The sequence below is a fragment of the Atta colombica genome, unplaced genomic scaffold (assembly GCF_001594045.1).
Source record: "Atta colombica isolate Treedump-2 unplaced genomic scaffold, Acol1.0 scaffold145, whole genome shotgun sequence".
Lineage (NCBI taxonomy): Eukaryota > Metazoa > Arthropoda > Insecta > Hymenoptera > Formicidae > Atta > Atta colombica.
The window spans coordinates 1,183,720-1,202,780 of NW_017259234.1; the positions used below are offsets into that span (position 1 = coordinate 1,183,720).

Below are 19,061 nucleotides of genomic sequence, written 5' to 3' on the forward strand. Positions count from 1 at the left end.
AGTGGATTCACATTTGTATATTAAAATTTTCTTTGTTACATGCATTGTAAATTTGTATAAGTATACAGGGTGTTTCTTAAAGTTCGTCCACAAATCATATAGCGTTATTCTTGATCAAACACTAATTCGAAAAATCCTCTATCATTTTGCAATTTTTGCAATAGTTGATAAAATACTAATTTCTAAAGCAATGCTGAGATTTAGTTGCATATTTTAGCCGATTTTTAGCTTGATTCCCTTATTTTATCAACCTGTATGCAGTCTAAATGCTGTTCGGCATTATACGGATTTACAATAACAAAGAAAAATTAATTATATAAATAATCTTTTTATCTAATTTAATTATTAAATATATTACAATAATATATAACAATAATAAACGATTTTTTAATGTGAATTATATATGAATACACAACAAATGAAAGTTTAAAGTCTATAACAGTCGAAGCTAGATCTTTAAGGCTAGATCTTAGATGATTAAATAATTTCTGTGTGAATTTATACACAACGGCCCGTATTCAGAATGCGCTTACAACGCAAATTAGCGTTATGCTATAATTTACGTCAGCATACTATAAAATTTTAGAGATAAAAGCGCACTTTTTATCAAGAAAAGCGCGTTCTGAATATGGGCCAACATATGTGTATACACAACATATGGCGCACAGTATAAATTCACATGGAAATTATTTAAGATTCAGCTTCAACTGTTATAGGCTTTAAATTTTTATTTGTTGTATATTTAAATATATTAACATACATGTGTGTGAATGCGTGCATGCACATATATGTATGTTAATATATTTAATATATTTAGAACGATGTAATACAAATGACGGACAAAAAAAAAATACCAAGCGCTTGGAAAGTTATTTGGAAAAAAGAATTAGAATCAGGTGTCATATCTTGTAAGCATGTAGGATGTACTTTCACGTGTTCCTCATACGAAACCATTTGTGAACATTACTATAAATGTGATTTCATTCCACAAGAGGTATTGTATTTCATAATATCTGCCACATTTGGAAGAATGGTTAAGTATATAAAAAAAAGCACAATATTTTTTTCATTTCTAGAATTATATGTGTAAAATCTGCAAGTTTTCTGCAGATTCTGGAGATAAGATTGTAGATCATATAACTGAAATTCATTCTGTTTGTGACTTGGAGAAATATTCTGATTATGAAACAGAGGAAGATGAGTATTTATCAGATGAAAGTAAACTTGAATGTGATGTAAAACGAAAATTCAGTAGTCGTCGTATATCGAAAATAAAATCCGACAGTACAAGTGAGTCGAATAGATAATTTAATAGATAAATTATATTTTAATTTTTAATAAAGGAATTTATGCATTTTAAACTATTTGAAAAGCATGCAGGGATTGTTGGATCATTTTTTTTACAGAGTTTCACTTTACTGAAAATCATAGTTCGAGTATCTTAGGAATAATTTTGAGACATATTTTAACAGAAGGAATCAATTGATTTGATTATTTTGTCGAGTTTTTTTTATTAAAATTGATTTTGTTAAAAGTCGTAACTCTTATATATTTATATACTTGCACTAAAGAATAATATATATTTATACAGGATGCTCCACTTAAATCGACGATAAAGTCACTTCCACTTTTTTAAATGGAATTGTATGATTTTTTTACAATATGATTCCTCTAATTATTTTGCATATAAAAATATTAAGATAATGATATTTAAAAAATCAATAGTTTATGTGATATTTTATACTTTGTTCCGGCATACTTTGTATCTACATAAAATGTTAAATAAATAGTAAACTATTAATTTTTTTTAAATCGCACCTTAATACTTTCATGAACAGAACAATGAGATAAATCAATTGATAGAAAAAACACATAGTTGCTTAAAAAATTATCCATTTTGCATACATATTTTTTAAAATCAATTATGTATTTTTTTCTATCAGTTGAGTTATCTCATTATTCTATTCATGAAAATATTAAGGTACGATTTTTAAAAAATTAATAGTTTACTAACATAGTTATTTAACATTTTATCTCAATATGTGCCAGAATAAAGTGTAAAATATCTCGTAAATTATTGATTTTTTGATACTTTTATCTTAATACTTTTATACACAGAATAACTAGAGGAATCATATTGTGTAAAAAAAACATTTTATTTAAAAATTAATTTTATTTAAAAAAGTGGAGGTAATCTTCATATCTTTTTAGCGCCTCCACCTAGAAAAAAAACAACATGACCAAAATACGACTCGAAATTGTTTTACTTTCATTTGAAACATTTTTTTATATCGTTAAAAATAAGCAAGATATTTCAGATAATCGATTTAAGTAGACTACCTCGTATACTTATTACGAAGCCTTAATAATATTTTTCGCAATAACCGGCATATGAACAACGTTTTATTTCAGGCGATGTAAATAACAATATTAAATTAAGAATCTTATAGAATCATATATGTGAGTACACAACCAATAGAAGATAAATACTATTCACGGTGAGATTTTAATATATCATTTAACATTATTAAGGTCAACTCTAGCAAGCCGGCCGAATTTTACCTTCCCGGTCTAACTAGGGTACGTGAAACCCTGCAACTTTGTCACGCTATATCTCTGGACTGAATACATAGTTCTTAATTTATAACGTGTAAAATTTATACCTCGAAGTCAGACAAAGATAAATATAAATCAAATAAATAATATTTATCTTCAATTAATCTTCAATTAATTACAAAACTATAAAAAAGTTTTGTTAGAAAAATTTGCAAAAATTGACTATCTTGGATAAAAAATTCTCAAATTTTTAAATTTAATGTTCTAGCAAAAATCTGTAGGATTTTTTTAGTTGATTCTTTGAACTAACAAAAAAAATGGTACGATATGAATCGCTCAAAAAAGTATAATTATTTGAACTATCAAAAATCGACATTTTTGAGAAATCTACATATTTTAAGTTTACAATTAATATTGGGAGTACAAATTAGTTCGGTCCGTTTCCCTAAAGAGATGGCTTCAGCTGTTATGAATGGTTCGTAGCTAATTTTGGCGGTTTCAGAGAGGTTAAACATCTGTTAATAATATTCAATTTATATTGCTTTGAGTTTCATACAAAAACCTTGATTTTTACTGTGTTTGAAATGTCGAATGTGTTAACCAAGCAGCATTTGCGGGAGGTTTTGATTTTCTACTTTAATTGGAAGAAAAGTACGGCTGAAGCCCATCGAATGCTTGTCGAAGTTTATGGTGACACTGCTCCAACTGATAAATCCATGTAGGGAATGATTTCGACGTTTCAAGGATGGAGATTTCAGCGTTGAAGACAAGCCTCGCTCTGGACAGCCAAAAAAATTCGAAGACAAAGAATTAGAGGCATTACTCGAAAAAGATCAGGGTCAAACGCAAAAGGAGCTTGCAGAATCATTGAGGGTAATTCAACAAGCCGTTTCTGTATGATTGAGAGCCATGGGAATGATTCAAAAATAAGGAAATTGGGTACCTTAGGAACTGAAACCGAGAGACGTTGAAAGGCGATTTTCCACTTGCGAACAGCTGATTCAAAGACAACAGAGAAAAGATTTTTTGCATCGAATTGTGACTGGAGATGAGAAGTGGATATTCTACGACAACCTCGAGAAGAAAAAAATACTACGCTAAGCCTGGTCAATCGTTGTCATCGATCTTAACATCAACACCACGGCCGAACATTCATGGTTGAAGATCATGCTCTGTATTTGATGGAAACCCAAAAGGGTCTTGTTTACTATGAGCTGCTGAAACCTGGCGATTCCATTACGGGCGATCGGTACAATTGATTCGTTTGAGCCGTGCATTGCGAGAAAAATGGCCAGAATACGAGCAAAGATATGATAAAGTTATTCTTCTTCATGACAACGCTCGATCTCATGTCGCTAAAGTTGTAAAAAAATATTTGGAAACGCTCAAATGGGATGTTTTACCGTACCCGCCGGACATTGCTCCTTCTGATTACTGGTTGTTCCGAAGGATGCAGCACGATTTGACAAGTCACAGGTTCACTTCTTTCGCAGAAATCGAAAATTGGCTGCAAAATTGGATCGCCTCGAAAGACGAGTCATTTTTTCGAGATGGAATTCGAAAATTGCCTGAGATGGGAAAAAATAGTAGGCAGCGATGGACAATATTTTAATTGATCTGTTCATTCATTTTGTTTTGAAATGAATGCATTTTTGAACACAAAAAAACGGACCGAACTAATTTATACTCCCAAAATATAAATAAAATTTTATTATTTGAACAATATAAAAAAACATTATAAAAGAATAATAATATAAATAGATAAAAGATTGTACGTATATAAATATTTATTAGGATTTGGTTTAGAGGATGATGCAACTCGCTCTAAAAATATAAATATAATAAATCCACCCCGACCGAGCGATCTCCGAAGACTGATAGCAATTATAAAATTTTTATTATTTATTACATTGAAATATAATTCTTTTTAGTTCAATATTTTCATGTACTTACTTTTATACTGTCCGAAACTCGGTAAATGTATATTTAATAAAAAATAAAGGGGTACTCAGAAAACTTACAAGTTAGTCACGTGTGAGTTCCAAATACCTTCTTTCGTGCATTTTCATATCGAGAATAATGCAAAAAAAACTTTTGTAGACTTATCATATCTATGGATAGTTAAAGTTTTTTTTTCACAATCCAAGTCTTTAAATTATATTATAAAAAAGTTACAACAATGTAACAAATCGCATAAAGTACGTTGTACCCATATTCGGCTGTCTAGAGTTAAGAGCATTGACTTATTAAAGTATTAATCAATTTAACTCGTGATATTATTACAATAGTTCAATGGAGTTTACGTTTCAAGACCGAAAAGTCATTTCGATTTGAAGTTTAAAAGATTACGTAGTATATAAATTCATACAATTATCTAAGCACTTAAAATCCAGCTAGACCGTTAATGACATTTATCTCGTATTGGTTGTGTATTTACATATATGTTCTATGAGATTCTTGGTTTAATATTATTAATTTTTTGTTAACCGTATACTTCTATGCACACAATAATAAAATAAATAAATAATGAGATGAATCAATTGACGTAAGTAAAAAAAACATATATTGCAGTTGCTTAAAGAAAAAACTATAAGATAACTTTTTAAAATAAGCAACTGTATCTTCTTTATACTAATTGATTAATTTTATTATACTGTGCATAACAGTATTAAAGTATCAAAAAATTAATAATTTACGAGCTACTTAATGTTTCATATCAAAATATCTCAAAATAATAATACAATACAATAATACAAAGTATAAAGTACCTGGTACAAACTATTGATTTTTTTATATATCTACTTTAATATTTTTATATGTCGAATAATTGGAAAAATCATATTATGCAAAAAAAATCATATAAGTCCACTTAAAAAAATGAAGGTAACCTTTATATTCTTTTGGCTTTACCTTAAAAAAAAAACAACGACTAAAACACATTCCTTTTGAAACTGTTTCATTTTCATCCGAAACATTTTTTCGTATCTTTTATACTTTTCGAAATATTTGTCTGAAGAAGTTAAAATAAAATATACTTTACTGGTTTCCGCTCGGCCAAGCCCTACAGATTCCTTATAAATTGATAACTCTATATGATGAAAAAGGCAAACAAATATCAAGGAGCCTCGATTTTTTGCATTCTGCGATAGCAGAATCGCTTATATTTCATTTGATTTGATTTTAGAGGGATCCCATTTGTCTACAAATCGATTGCTACAGTATCGTTTGCACACAAAAATTATTGCCTACAGCTCGATTGTCTACATGTATTATTATCTACAGATTGATTGTCTATATACATTAATGCCTATAACTCAATCTTCCATGCGAAATGAGAGCCTTCTCACACCAAAAAATGGGTTAGATTAGGGTTAGATTTTTTTGGAAAAATATTCCAAGCGGACATTGTCTATGCTGACACTCCACTGTTCACATGACAGATTTCCCAAAAATATAAGTTATTTTCTTACTTAACTTTAATTTTATATTTGTGCGCAAAAATGCAGCTTGTAGGCAATCGAGCTATAGGCAATAATATATGTAGGCAATCGAACTATAGGCAATAATACATATGTAGGCAAAAGTAACTCTGCTTCTAAAAATTTTATTTGTGCGCAAAAGTGCACAAAGGGGGGAAGGGGGGTAAGCAATAGAGCACTATAGGCAATAATACTTGTAGGTAATAATACATGTAGGCAATTGAGCTGTAGGCAATAATTTTTGTATGCAAACGAACTGTCGACAAAAATAATGTAGGCAAATGATACTGTAGGCAATCGATTTTGTAGGAAAAACAACTATTTCTTTGATTTTATTGTTTTATCATTAAAATGTAAGGACTGTTTTTTGGCGATTGTCGATCTAAACGTGACTCCAATCGTCCCATACAGCACAGAAAGATTGCAGAAACATTGCAGAATGATTTCACTGAAACATTGCAATATTGTATGGTGGTTGCGAAACATTGCTGAATCATTGTTGCAAAATTCCAACAATGTTAAGGTGTTCGCTTTTTATTATATTGCGACGAAACATTCCAGCAATATTACAATGTAATGTTTGGATAAATTTTTTGCGAAGACTCTAAAATGAAAACTATTTGTATACATATATCTCACTAACTTTAATTTTTCTACAAATAGTCGTTTCTGAATAATATGTGCTTTTCAAAAGTAATTTTTTATGATAAAACTATAAAATATTCCAATAAATATAGTATTAATTCTGAAGAATAAATTTATTCGTAAAGATAAAGCATGTATGTGTGTACTCCGAACAAATTACAAATATTATCCACATATAATAATACAGTCGCTTAGTAAGTTAATCATGAATTAAGTTAATCGCAATGATTCTTTTTAATTCGAAATCACTCCGAATCAATTGAAATCAATTAAAAAATGACGGTATGAAATTTATCAATAAAGTTCGGGCGTTGATTTATTCTTGTGTTCACATCAGACATAAATACATCATCGATCACATAATTAATATAATATTTCGATAAATCGTTTTCAGCAGTTTAATTATTTATCGTCTTATCCGATAATGCATTGTATCCAAACTCGATATTATACAATCTTTTGATTTCATATTTAAAATAAAAAACTTAGCTAATGAAATGGCCGTCAAATTATAGATCAATAAATTTTTTATTTAAATATAAAATGAATTATATTAATTATTATATCATAAAAACGACTGTTAAACTAAAAGACTGTATTACATAAATATTGTAAAAACTTATATTTTTATATTATTATTATTGTAACAATTAAAGAATTACAATTTTGCAATGTTTGTAGAATATTACAAGCATATTACATTGACATTTTACAGGCATATTGTTAATTTACATTTCTGTAATATCTCTGCAATCTTATATTGCAATCTATAATATTATAATATTGCTTCAATCTTCTGTGCTGTATGGGGTGATATTTATTTCATTATATTGATATTCATTAGTTATTATGAAATAAATAGAATCAATTGCATATGTTTATCAATGTATTTTGGATTCCAAATTTTACAATATTGATGTTTGATTCACCCAAAAAATATATGGTAGAAAAATATCAGACTACTAATTTACTATGAAAAAAAATGCAATTATGGATTAATAAGAACTGTTCTAATTAAAAGAATATCAAAAATCATGTATAGTCAAATATTGTACCATCGGTTTATATTGTTGTTCGCGAAATCTTCGGTCAAAAAAAGATCGATTTTATATAGTAATTTCTAAATTGTATTGATAATTTTAAAGATTTGTAGTATTGTATTTAACACACACATACACACACACACATATATTTTTTTTGTAAATGACTTAATAATATGTTGAACGTTTGTTTACGATTTATATTTAATTTATTATTAAAAGTTTGAATTATTAGTATATAAGAACTAGCGTTTAACTCATTAATCCTTGATTTTACACAAATTTTTAATTTATCGAGTTTTTTTATAATTATTGTCATTTTAAAATAGGACTCTGTATAATATTCCGTCCATAAACATTCTGTAATAGCCTTTACTAGGAAATCTTATTTATTCTTTAATACAAGTAAGAATCACGATTTTAACGATAATCGATTTTAATAAAAAAAAGCTCGACAAAAATGACAAATCAACAGTAGCTTTTTCTGTGAAAATATGTCTTAAAATTATATTTCCAGGATACTCAGATTATTTTATTCGAATTTTCGGATTCCGTCAGTAAAACCGAAATTAAAAAATGATAAATCCAAAAAAATGATGATCCTTGCGTGCTTCCCAAATCGTCTAAAATGCGTAAACTTCCTTGTTAAAAAAATATATTAAGTATATTCATAAAAAGTGTTTTATACAAATTAATATATAATTATATGTAAATAAAGTCGCAAAGAAAATATTTATTTAGCATATTCTCATATTGTTTTTTAGCAGAATAATTAGATATATATGTATAATCAAATATTTAAAAGATTGAATCTCTAAAAAAATTTTAGGAATCTACCGAAAAATGGCTTTCTTGGATAAAGAAACAACGCAAAGTCCCCATTCAACTGAAACTTATAAACCAGCTTTACGTTGGACTCTGGATTTGTAAATATAATTGGCTTATGTTTTTTTTAAATTTTTTAAATTTTAATTTTATCTCTACATAGCTTTTATTACTTTACATTAATGGAACTGATTTTTTATTAAATTATTTTTTATTTACTGAAATAACATATATATTTTTTATTTATTTATAACGTAATAGTGAGCTGAAAAATTATGAATTGGCATTATTCAAAGATGATATGCCGAATTATTTTACGTTATTGGAAAATAATGATGCGGCAATGTATCTCCCAGAATTAACAATTTCAATGGCCTTCAAGCAAGTAAATGTCAATTTATCGAAAACGAGTTCTGACAAGGATAATTGGAATCGTATAAATAGATTTGAAAGTGATATCTATGAAGGTAAATTTACAATATTTGTTTATACATACTATGATATATGGAAATATTTAACAAAGAATAATTAAATTAAATTTTAATATTGTTTTAGCTGTGCCAACATTTTTTGTCGGTGGTCCTATATGGGCGTTAGCATGGTTACCCATTCCATCATTGATATGGTCCAAAAATCCGACTCAATACGTCGCAATTAGCACACATCCCACGATGGAAAGTAAATATACTGTGAGAAATAAATATTTGGGCCCGAATATTATACAGATATGGGATGTTGGATCCTTAAATCATCAGTAAATAACTAAAGACATTGCTATAATTTGTAACATTATTATTGGGATTATATTGTATATGTTTTCAGAGTTAATAGCAAGATTAGATCGCCTGTCTTAGCTTATGCGATTGCGCATAATAGCGGTACAATTTGGTGTTTAGAATGGTGTCCATCAGGATGCTATCAGGATGTCGATCTTGATAATTATAAAGCAGACGAAAGTAAAATCAGGCGAATGGGATTACTTGCAGCTGCGTGCTCGGACGGATGTATAAATATTTATTCGCTACCGTTTGCAGATGAACTTAAATTCGAAAAAACGGAAAATAATTCGTGAGTTGTATTTTGATTGCACATTATTACTCCTCTTTCGGTTATTTATAAAATTTTTATGTGATTTGTATCAAGATTGCCGATTTACAAGACTGATCCGGTAATGACACTGGTTGTAAATACTCTTATATACGATAATAACGAACAAGATTGGCAATGCACTAAACTGTCATGGACGAAGGAACATGGACATAGGTAATATTTGCAATATAAATTATTTTTCGTAAAGTTTATATATACAGAGCAGTCATTTCATAAATATTTTAAGAAATGAGAGAGATTTTTTTGATAAGATTTTAAGAAATGATTCCTCACATTAATTAAAGATGAAAATTTTTCATAGGTCCGAAGCGACTTTATTTTGAAAATATGTTTGTCCAAATTGAAGGAAAAATTTTGTTTTTTTTTTTCACAAATTTCGAAAATCGCTCGGATTATTTTAACGAAATTTATGTATATTTAAACGATTTCACCAAATTAACCCGAGTGTTTTGAAATTTCTGAAAAAAAAAAAAAGAATTGAATTTTTTCGACTTTGACATCCTATATATCTTTGAAGTTAATGGTTATTTTACAATGTGCTTTTTATTTTCTGTTTCTTACTTTTTGCTATTTTTTACTTCTTGTCTTTTTACTTCTTATACGGTTTTTTGTTTATTGAGAGTATAAATTAGTTCGGTCCGTTTTTTTGTGTTCAAAAATGCATTTATTTCAAAACAAAATGAATGAACAGATCAATTAAAGTATTGTCCATCACTGCCTACTACTTTTTCCCATCTCTCAGGCAATTTTCGAATTCCATCTCGAAAAAATGATTCGTCATTGGAGGCGATCCAATTTTGGAGGCAATTTTCGATTTCTGTGAAAGAAGTGAATCTGTGACTTGTCAAATCGTACTGCATCCTTTGGAACAACCAGTAATCAGAAGGAGCAATGTCCAGCGAGTACGGTAAAACATCCCATTTGGGCGTTTCCAAATATTTTTTTACGACTTTAGCGACATGAGGTCGAGCGTTGTCATGAAGAAGAATAACTTTATCATATCTTTGCTCGTATTCTGGCCATTTTTCTCGCAATGCATGGCTCAAACGAATCAATTGTAGCCGATACCGATCGCCCGTAATGGAATCGCCAGGTTTCAGCAGCTCATAGTAAACAAGATCCTTTTGGTTCCACCAAATACAGAGCATGATCTTCGAATCATGAATGTTCGGCCGTGCTGTTGATATTAAAGTCGATGGCAACGATTGACCGGGCTTAGCATAGTATTTTTTCTTCTTGAGGTTGTCGTAGAATATCCACTTCTCATCTCCAGTCACAATCCGATGCAAAAAATCTTTTCTCTGTTGTCTTTGAATCAGCTGTTCGCAAGTGAAAAATCGCCTTTCACGTCTCTCGGTTTCAGGCCCTTGTTTTTGACTCAATGTCCTTGTTTTTGAATCATTTCCATGACTCTCAATCGTACAGAAATGGCTTGAATTATCTCTAATTCTTTGTCTTCGAATTTTTTTGGCTGTCCAGAGCGAGGTTTGTCTTCAACGCTGAAATCTCCATCCTTGAAACGTCGAAATCATTCCCTACATGGATTTATCAGTTGGAGCAGTGTCACCATAACTTCGACAAGCATAGTTCGATGGGCTTCAGCCGCACTTTTCTTCCAATTAAAACAGAAAATCAAAACCTCCCGCAAATGCTGCTTGGTTGACACAAAATTCGACATTTCAAACTCAGTAAAAATCAAGATTTTTGTATGAAACTCAAAACGAATAAACTGAATATTATTAGCAGATGTTTAACCTCTCTGAAACCGCCAAAATCAGTTGTCATTATGAACTATTCATAACAGCTGGAGTCATCTTTAGGGAAACGGACCGAACTAATTTGTACTCCCAATATGTCGTTCGAGATAAAAACGAACTTCAGAAGAAACCGGAAATACGTAGCAAGAAATATAATTGTTGATAAAACGGTTGCAAAGAGAGAAGAAGCAAGAGACAAAAAATTAAAAAATAAGAAAAAAAGCACATTGTAGAATAGGCTTCAGTTATTTGGAACATATGAAGTTTTGTCTTCAATTAATCGCCCTTGAACTTTTTTAGAATACTCAAAGATTATTGTATATTGTAAAAATAATATATTTTTTTAGCACCATCGCTGCAGGTTTCTCGAATGGTTACATCGGACTGTGGCGTCTTACGACTATCTCACCTCTGTTGCTCAATGTACGGATGAATACAAAATTTATAAATGTTTATCAACATTTCTTTGCTCATTACAATGCAATTACTAGTAAGTATAAACTCATATCATCATCTCATATAAGGAGAAAGTGTATATGTAAAAACATATTGTCTTGTCTTTTTGCATAGTGATAGCATTAGTTCCGTATGGTAAAAGTCGATTCCTCGCTTCCGCGAGTGTAGATAAATCGTATAAATTTTGGGACTTGGAAGAAACGAGTGCACCGCAAAGTTACATAAAAAAAGGCATAGTATCGAATGGTGCATGGATGATGAATTGGCCATGTGCAATTCTTAGTTTCGACGATGCACTTGGGTAAAATTTATTTGTTGCAAGCAAGGATGATAATTGATAACAATCACGATTCCTTCTGATGTGATTATTTTTTCAGATATCATTATACATATTCCATGATAGTACCGTTGAGAGAATATGGATACAAATATTGCCCAATTTTAGCAACCAACTCGCCAACTTACGTAAGAATATCATATTATCTTTGCTTGTCTTTTTCAATTAATTGTACATTCTTCTAAATAACATTTAACTTCTTAGGGTCTCGCTGTTTCCGATCACGCAAATAGTATTGCACATGGTACTTTAGCTGGAGAAGTAATGACTGTCTTTCCTCATCAACTATTGTATACAGAAAAAATATTGCCTAAGAAAAGACAGGTAAAAAATTATACCTTCTTACATCGTCATATTCATAAGATTTCTGATTTACAGTTACATATTTTATTATAGTATCTTATTACTATATATATTTTTGTATATATATTTTTTTTGTTTATAACAGTTGAACTCTTTCATTGAGACGGTGGATTTCTTAAAGGAACAGCAACATAGAGATAATGAAAACGATAAAAATAAAGATAAAAAGAATTCCAAGGAATATCACTATATGCCAGAAACCTATAACGAATGCAATAATCGTTTTGGAATCATCTTCCATGATAATTTAATGGTAAGTTATCAGACTTATTTTTTTTTTTAATTCTTTTTACTTCTAATTTTAATTAAATTTTCTACAGGATTTGGAAAAATATATCGCTAGGAATAAATCAAATAAGGATACTTTGAATAATGACAAACTGATGTCTATCCCTATTGAGCAATATCCATTTACTTCTGCTAACAGGGTATACGTCAGCAATAATATTTTTACCTACTTTTCTTTCAAACATAACTAAAATATACGTTTTAAAATAATTAAAATATGTATTAATACGTTTTAAAAGTCATATATTTTGTTTCTAGTTACATTTTCCATATGAAAATGTAACTAGAAACGAAGGATTAATAAAAGGTGAAATAATACATTTTCAAATATTTTTTTAGATGGCTTGGAATCCAAATGCGTGGAGTTATCTATGGCTTGCAACGGGCTATCAAAACGGCTTAGTGAGATTATTCAACTTGAATTTCATGTCTAAGTCCCGTGATTTGAACACTTTACTACAGGCGCATGAAAAATCTACGCTTGACAAAAAAGCACAAGTTAGCATCGTTGCCACCTAGACAACGAGAGATAGAGAATTTTATAGATCATCCTTTGTTTATAAAAAAAATTTGTATATAAAATCTGAAATAAATTTTTGCCATGTATTGCCCAAGAAAAATTTTCTCCTATGATGTATCCGGCCAAATTCTTGCGAGGCGCATTGAGGGATCCTATTTTACTCGCCATTTCCGAGATAAACTTATTGCCGGCCCTGGAATACCTCTACATTCACACAACCATGAGGCGTAGCGAAAAAAATAATACGGGATGAGATCCAGTATGGGATCGGAGCTCGACAGAGTCGCTATCTCGCCGGCGAGATTTCTCCTATCGCTCTCTTTCGACATTTCCGAACTTCGAATGATAACTTTCAACCGGAAGTATTTACTAACCTGCGCCAATCGGACGATCCTTCCAACAGCGGTAAGTGCGAAATCTCATTTATTTAAAAATATTTTGTCTCTCTATAATAATCGCTTTGACACATCGAACTCTTGCATTCTATGTTGTATCTTGTTTCTGAAAAGGATCGTGTTTTTGGGATACAAAATGTATCCCTTATTCTCCGTCCGCTTCGCTCATGTTATCTGAAAATAGACATTTCCTAATGTATATATTTTAATATCATAGTGTTTAATATATATAGTATCTTTATAATTATTGTATATCGTGTTTTATATAATTGTAATTATAAAAATATGAATAATATCACGTGTTTAATTCGATAATATTTTTGAAATTTCATTTTCAAGATCGATATATCATAATTGCTTAATTTTAAAAAAATTTTGAAAAATATAAAAATAATTTTTGGAAAGATTTAAAGGGGGGAAAATTATTGAAGATATTTGAGAAATATTATAAAAAGTAAATTCTGCAAAGTCTAATGATCTTTGATGTCCAAAAATTTTAAAAAGCCAGCAACTCGATTTTATATTCAAATTTGATCGATACACATAAAATGCGAATGAGTTTCGAATGATTTAATTATCAAAAAAGAGAATTGACCTGTAATTTGTTTTTTTCTTTTTATTGATACAGAAGATGAGTTTCAATCCTATGAAATGGAAAACGAGATCTATTTTATATAGCTTTCTAGGAATTTTACTTCTTTATGTACTATTTGTTTATAAGAAGAAACATCAAGTGATGTTCGAGGGCATCATAAATAAGTCAGATCCCAAACTAGTGTGGGAGTTCGTGGCTGATTTTAGCAACATGAAAAAATTAAATCCAACAATGTAAGTAGGAATCAAACAATATCTTCAAATAAAAAGAATCAATGTTGTATTAATAAAAAGAAGAAAAAAAGAGAGTATATTATAAATCAGGAATAGATATAATTGATGATTGATGAATAAATAAAATTTGTAGGGGTGTGCGAATTAATTCGAATTTGAATCGAATCAAATCGTAGTGGATTCGATTCGATTCGTTTTCGAATCTAAGAGATTCGAAACCGAATAAGTTCGAAATGTCGAATCATCAATTGATGATTCGACGCCTATTTTATATGCTTTATTTATGAGTATCTCTTTCTCTCTTTCTCTCTCTCTCTCTCTCTCCCTCTCTCTCTCTCTCTCTCTCTCTCTCTTTCCAATATCTCCTGCGACCAATCTTGTTGATACAGTACAATCAATCTTCATGCAGGCGCGCTTATTGGCTTACATTGTGAAGAAAATGCACTGCTACGATTAATGTAAAGCATTTTAAACTTGATTGGCTGCAACAAGAATTAAGAAATGTTATTGGATTTTTCTATCCTATAGCCAATCAATAAACTTAAAATCTTTGTTGTACGACAAATGTATAAATAGTATCATTAAGGTGTTGATATAGTTTTCTGATTGGTTCATAACATTAAGACTTTATATATATATAATTTATACACATATATATATATATTGGGAGTACAAATTAGTTCGGTCCGTTTCCTTAAAGATTGCTCCAGCTGTTGTAAATGGTTCATAGAGACAGCTGATTTTGACGGACTGATTTCAGAGAGATTAAACATCTGCTAATAATATTCAGTTTATATCGCTTTGAGTTTCATACAAAAATCTTGATTTTTACTGTGTTTGTGTTGAAATGTCGAATTTTGTATTAACCAAGCAGCATTTGCGGAAGATTTTGATTTTCTGCTTTAATTGGAAGGAAAGTGCGGCTGAAGCTCATCGAATGCTTGTCGAAATTTATGGTGACACTGCTTCAACTGATAAATCATGTAGGGAATGGTTTCGACATTTCAAGGATGGAGATATCAGCGAGATTTGAAGGCAAGCCTAGCTCTGAACAGCCAAAAAAATTCGAAGACAAAGCATTACTCGAAGAAGATCAGAGTCAAACGCAAGAAGAGCTTGCAGAATTATTGGGGGTAATTCAACAAGCCGTTTCTGTACGATTGAGAGCCATGGAAATGATTCAAAACAAGGAAATTGGGTCAAAAACAAGGGCCTTAACTGAAATCGAGAGACATTGAAAGGCGATTTTTCACTTGCGAACAGCTGATTCAAAGACAACAAAAAAAAGATTTTTTGCATCGGATTGTGACTGGAGATGAAAAGTGGATATTCTACGACAACCCCAAGAAGAAATAATACTATGCTAAGCCCGGTCAATCGTTGCCATCGACCTTAATATCAACACTACGGCCGAACATTCATGGTTCGAAGATCATGCTCTGTATCTGATGGAACCAAAAGCATCTTGTTTATTATGAGCTGCTGAAACCTGGCGATTCCATTACTGGCGATTGATATCGGCTACAATTGATTCGTTTGAGCCGTGCATTGCGAAAAAAACGGCCAGAGCAAAGATAAAGTTATTCTTCTTCATGACAACGCTCGACCTCATGTCGCTAAAGTCCTAAAAAAATATTTGGAAACGCTCAAATGGGATGTTTTACCGCAGGACATTGCTCCTTCTAATTACTGGTTGTTCCGAAGGATGCAGTACGATTTAGCAAGTCACCGGTTTACTTCTTTCAGAATTCGAAAATTGGCTCCAAAATTGGATCGCCTCCAAAGACGAGTTATTTTTTTCGAGATGGAATTCGAAAATTGCCTGAGAAATGGAAAAAAGTAGTAGGCAACGATGGTCAATAATTGATCTGTTCATTCATTTTGTTTTGAAATAAATGCACAAAAAAACGGACCGAATTAATTTATACTCCCAATATATACTTGTGAATATCGTCCTGTGATCAGTCATTCATAGTTTGTCCTCATTTTAAAACCGTTTTAAGACTTTAATCTAAATGATATTAGTAGTTGTTCACGATTTAATGTATATTATTATTTCTTGTCAACACTTTATTATTTTTTTAATTATGTTAGCAATGAGATATCGATTATATTTGTACAGTGTATCGGGAAACTCAATGAGTTCGTTCAATTTGCATTGAAAAAGATTCGAAGCTGGATCGAAACGTATGTTAAGACATTAGAACTATTAAATCTTATTATGCATTGACATCCTATGTTTGGTTCCAAAAAGCAACTTATGGACTAAAGATTAATCTTAATGGCTTTGTAGCTAATATAGTCGGTTCTTATTTTATGACCATCTTAAGTATACTTAAAACAGTTTTAAAATAATAATGTCTTAAAATACTAATGTGTCTTAAAATACTAATAAACTTTCTGATTGGTTCATAATATCTTAAGATTATATTTAAGATCCAACTATGAATACTGGCCTGCGATTGACTTACAACATCTTGAAATTATATTAAAAAACAATTCTCAATATAAGAACATGATTATGGCCAATATTCATAGTCAGATCCTATATTTAAGACCGTCTTAAGTTTAGCCTTAAAGTATCACGAATCAATCAGCCGCATTAGTGTCTTAAGACATTACTTAAGACAGTCTTGAAATAAGAACGGCTGTGAATACTGGCTTATATGAATAATATCAGCCATAGATTCAAGAATGTAAGCTCTGATTCATTCGTTTGAATTCATGATACAGAGAGGACTTTAATGTGCTTGACGAAGGCGGGAATTACGATCACTGGAAATATTCCATACGGTATACGGAACATCTAAGTCATTTACCGATGATCCGTAATGTAGCGCACGGATACTACGCCGTTAAACCGGACAACCATGGCTACGTCATCAGTTCCAGGCATCTGACTTGCTTCTTCCTTGATTTTGGCTGTTGTAAGTGGAAACCGTTTGCGATTCTGTTCGCTCCATCTCTCACAAATCAGTATACAATAAGTTTCACTTTTTCCTCGCTTAACGCGCATAAATCACTAACACAGATAAAAAATTGATCAATAATTTCAGAAATTTTATAAAAATGTTTAAAACAAGAATAAAAAAAAACATAGCATAAGATGATTTATGCAAAATCAAAATATTTTAATTCGCAATATTTAATTAATTAATTTTTTTCTATTTAATTAATTTATTTATTTATGCATGAGAAATATGATTATTTATTAGCAGTAAAGCTTTACTCTTTTTTGGCTCATTTATCCATTTATTAGTGTTCCTAAACAAAACTTTTAAGTATGATTCTTATACAATTATTTATAACCGTCCCAAGCATAGCAGCACTTGCAAAGCTCTAAAAAAGTGATTATATGCGTTTTTTTAGCGCTTTATTAACGCTTTGTAAGCACTGTGTGTTATTTCAGTGATCTATTCTTACAAGCTACAGAAATAGTAATATTCTTTTGCAAATAAATGCATTAACGATCGCTCTAAATAAAATACCGCTTCCAAAGAATCTTAGCACTATTTTTAAATAATCAACTTTTGTTCACGTGATTTCGTTCATGCGTTCTGTTCGGTTCTGACCGAAAAAAGCATAGCAGGATAAGTATATATAAGCTGCCCCCGGATTTATTCATTTTTTAAAGCTATATATTATCTTTTCGATCATTTTGAAAATTAAATATATTATACTAGATAGAAGACGAAGATCGTTTTAATAAAAAATGGTAGTAGTGTCTCAAGTACATTTTATTATAAAAAAAAAATTTAAAGAAAAACTCTGGGAATTTTTTTCAATCGTTTTCGAAAAAAATTTTCATAATTTTTTTTAAATATTGCATCATTAAACCTTACAACACATTTTTTTTCGTCGAAATTGGTTCATCCATTAAAGAGAAAATTCAATTTTCACATTTTATCTCTATAAGTCCCATAAAAATTTTTTTTTCAGATATAATACATATTTTGCGAAATTTATTCTTGCATCGCTGTTAATTTATGATAAAAATCTCAACCATATAAATTTGAGGACAACCTACATACACTTATCCTGCTATGCTTTTTAATGCATAAACTCTCATCTACGTGTTGAGATGAATTGGATATTCTAATCAGCCTGTTTACTTTTTAGTGGAATCTATTTCGCAATTCAGATTCGAAGTACATGGCACGGAAGATACGAGATGCATTGAGACCGTACAATATGAATGCCCAATCGCATTCTCGCCACTATGTCACAGGGAGATCATGTATCAACGGAAAGAAATCCTGAAGAGGCTGAAATCTGAGTTTGCTGTTAATAACAGAAGAGAGAATTAAAATCACTAGCGAAATGTTACTTACACATGATGTATTTCTAGCTCATTGCAATCTATTTTTTTCTTTATTAAAATAAAATTTTTAATTGTATGGTTAAATCATAAAGTAATATATGAACGCATTATACCTATTTTTTTTAAAAGTATTTTGCATCA

At 30.3% G+C, this 19,061-nt stretch overlaps 2 protein-coding genes across 2 annotated transcripts in view; both read left to right on the forward strand.

The window, feature by feature from the left end:
• Positions 1-13,386, forward strand: part of LOC108685078 — a 17,437-nt gene extending 4,051 nt beyond the window's left edge. The window contains 14 exon segments of the mRNA XM_018189708.1: positions 818-994; positions 1,077-1,290; positions 8,550-8,646; positions 8,807-9,012; positions 9,101-9,299; positions 9,368-9,613; positions 9,689-9,808; positions 11,760-11,902; positions 11,983-12,169; positions 12,246-12,333; positions 12,410-12,529; positions 12,654-12,821; positions 12,889-12,996; positions 13,196-13,386. Of these exon segments, the coding sequence (XP_018045197.1) occupies positions 818-994; positions 1,077-1,290; positions 8,550-8,646; positions 8,807-9,012; positions 9,101-9,299; positions 9,368-9,613; positions 9,689-9,808; positions 11,760-11,902; positions 11,983-12,169; positions 12,246-12,333; positions 12,410-12,529; positions 12,654-12,821; positions 12,889-12,996; positions 13,196-13,375 (2,253 nt within the window). The 3' untranslated portion in view covers positions 13,376-13,386.
• A 239-nt stretch (positions 13,387-13,625) lies between these two features.
• On the forward strand, positions 13,626-18,906 carry LOC108685076. Its single transcript, XM_018189706.1, has 4 exons — positions 13,626-13,781; positions 14,400-14,599; positions 17,333-17,526; positions 18,719-18,906. The coding sequence occupies exons 1-4, from the start codon at positions 13,626-13,628 to the stop codon at positions 18,904-18,906; spliced, it is 738 nt and encodes a 245-aa protein (XP_018045195.1).
• Positions 18,907-19,061: the final 155 nt, after the last annotated feature.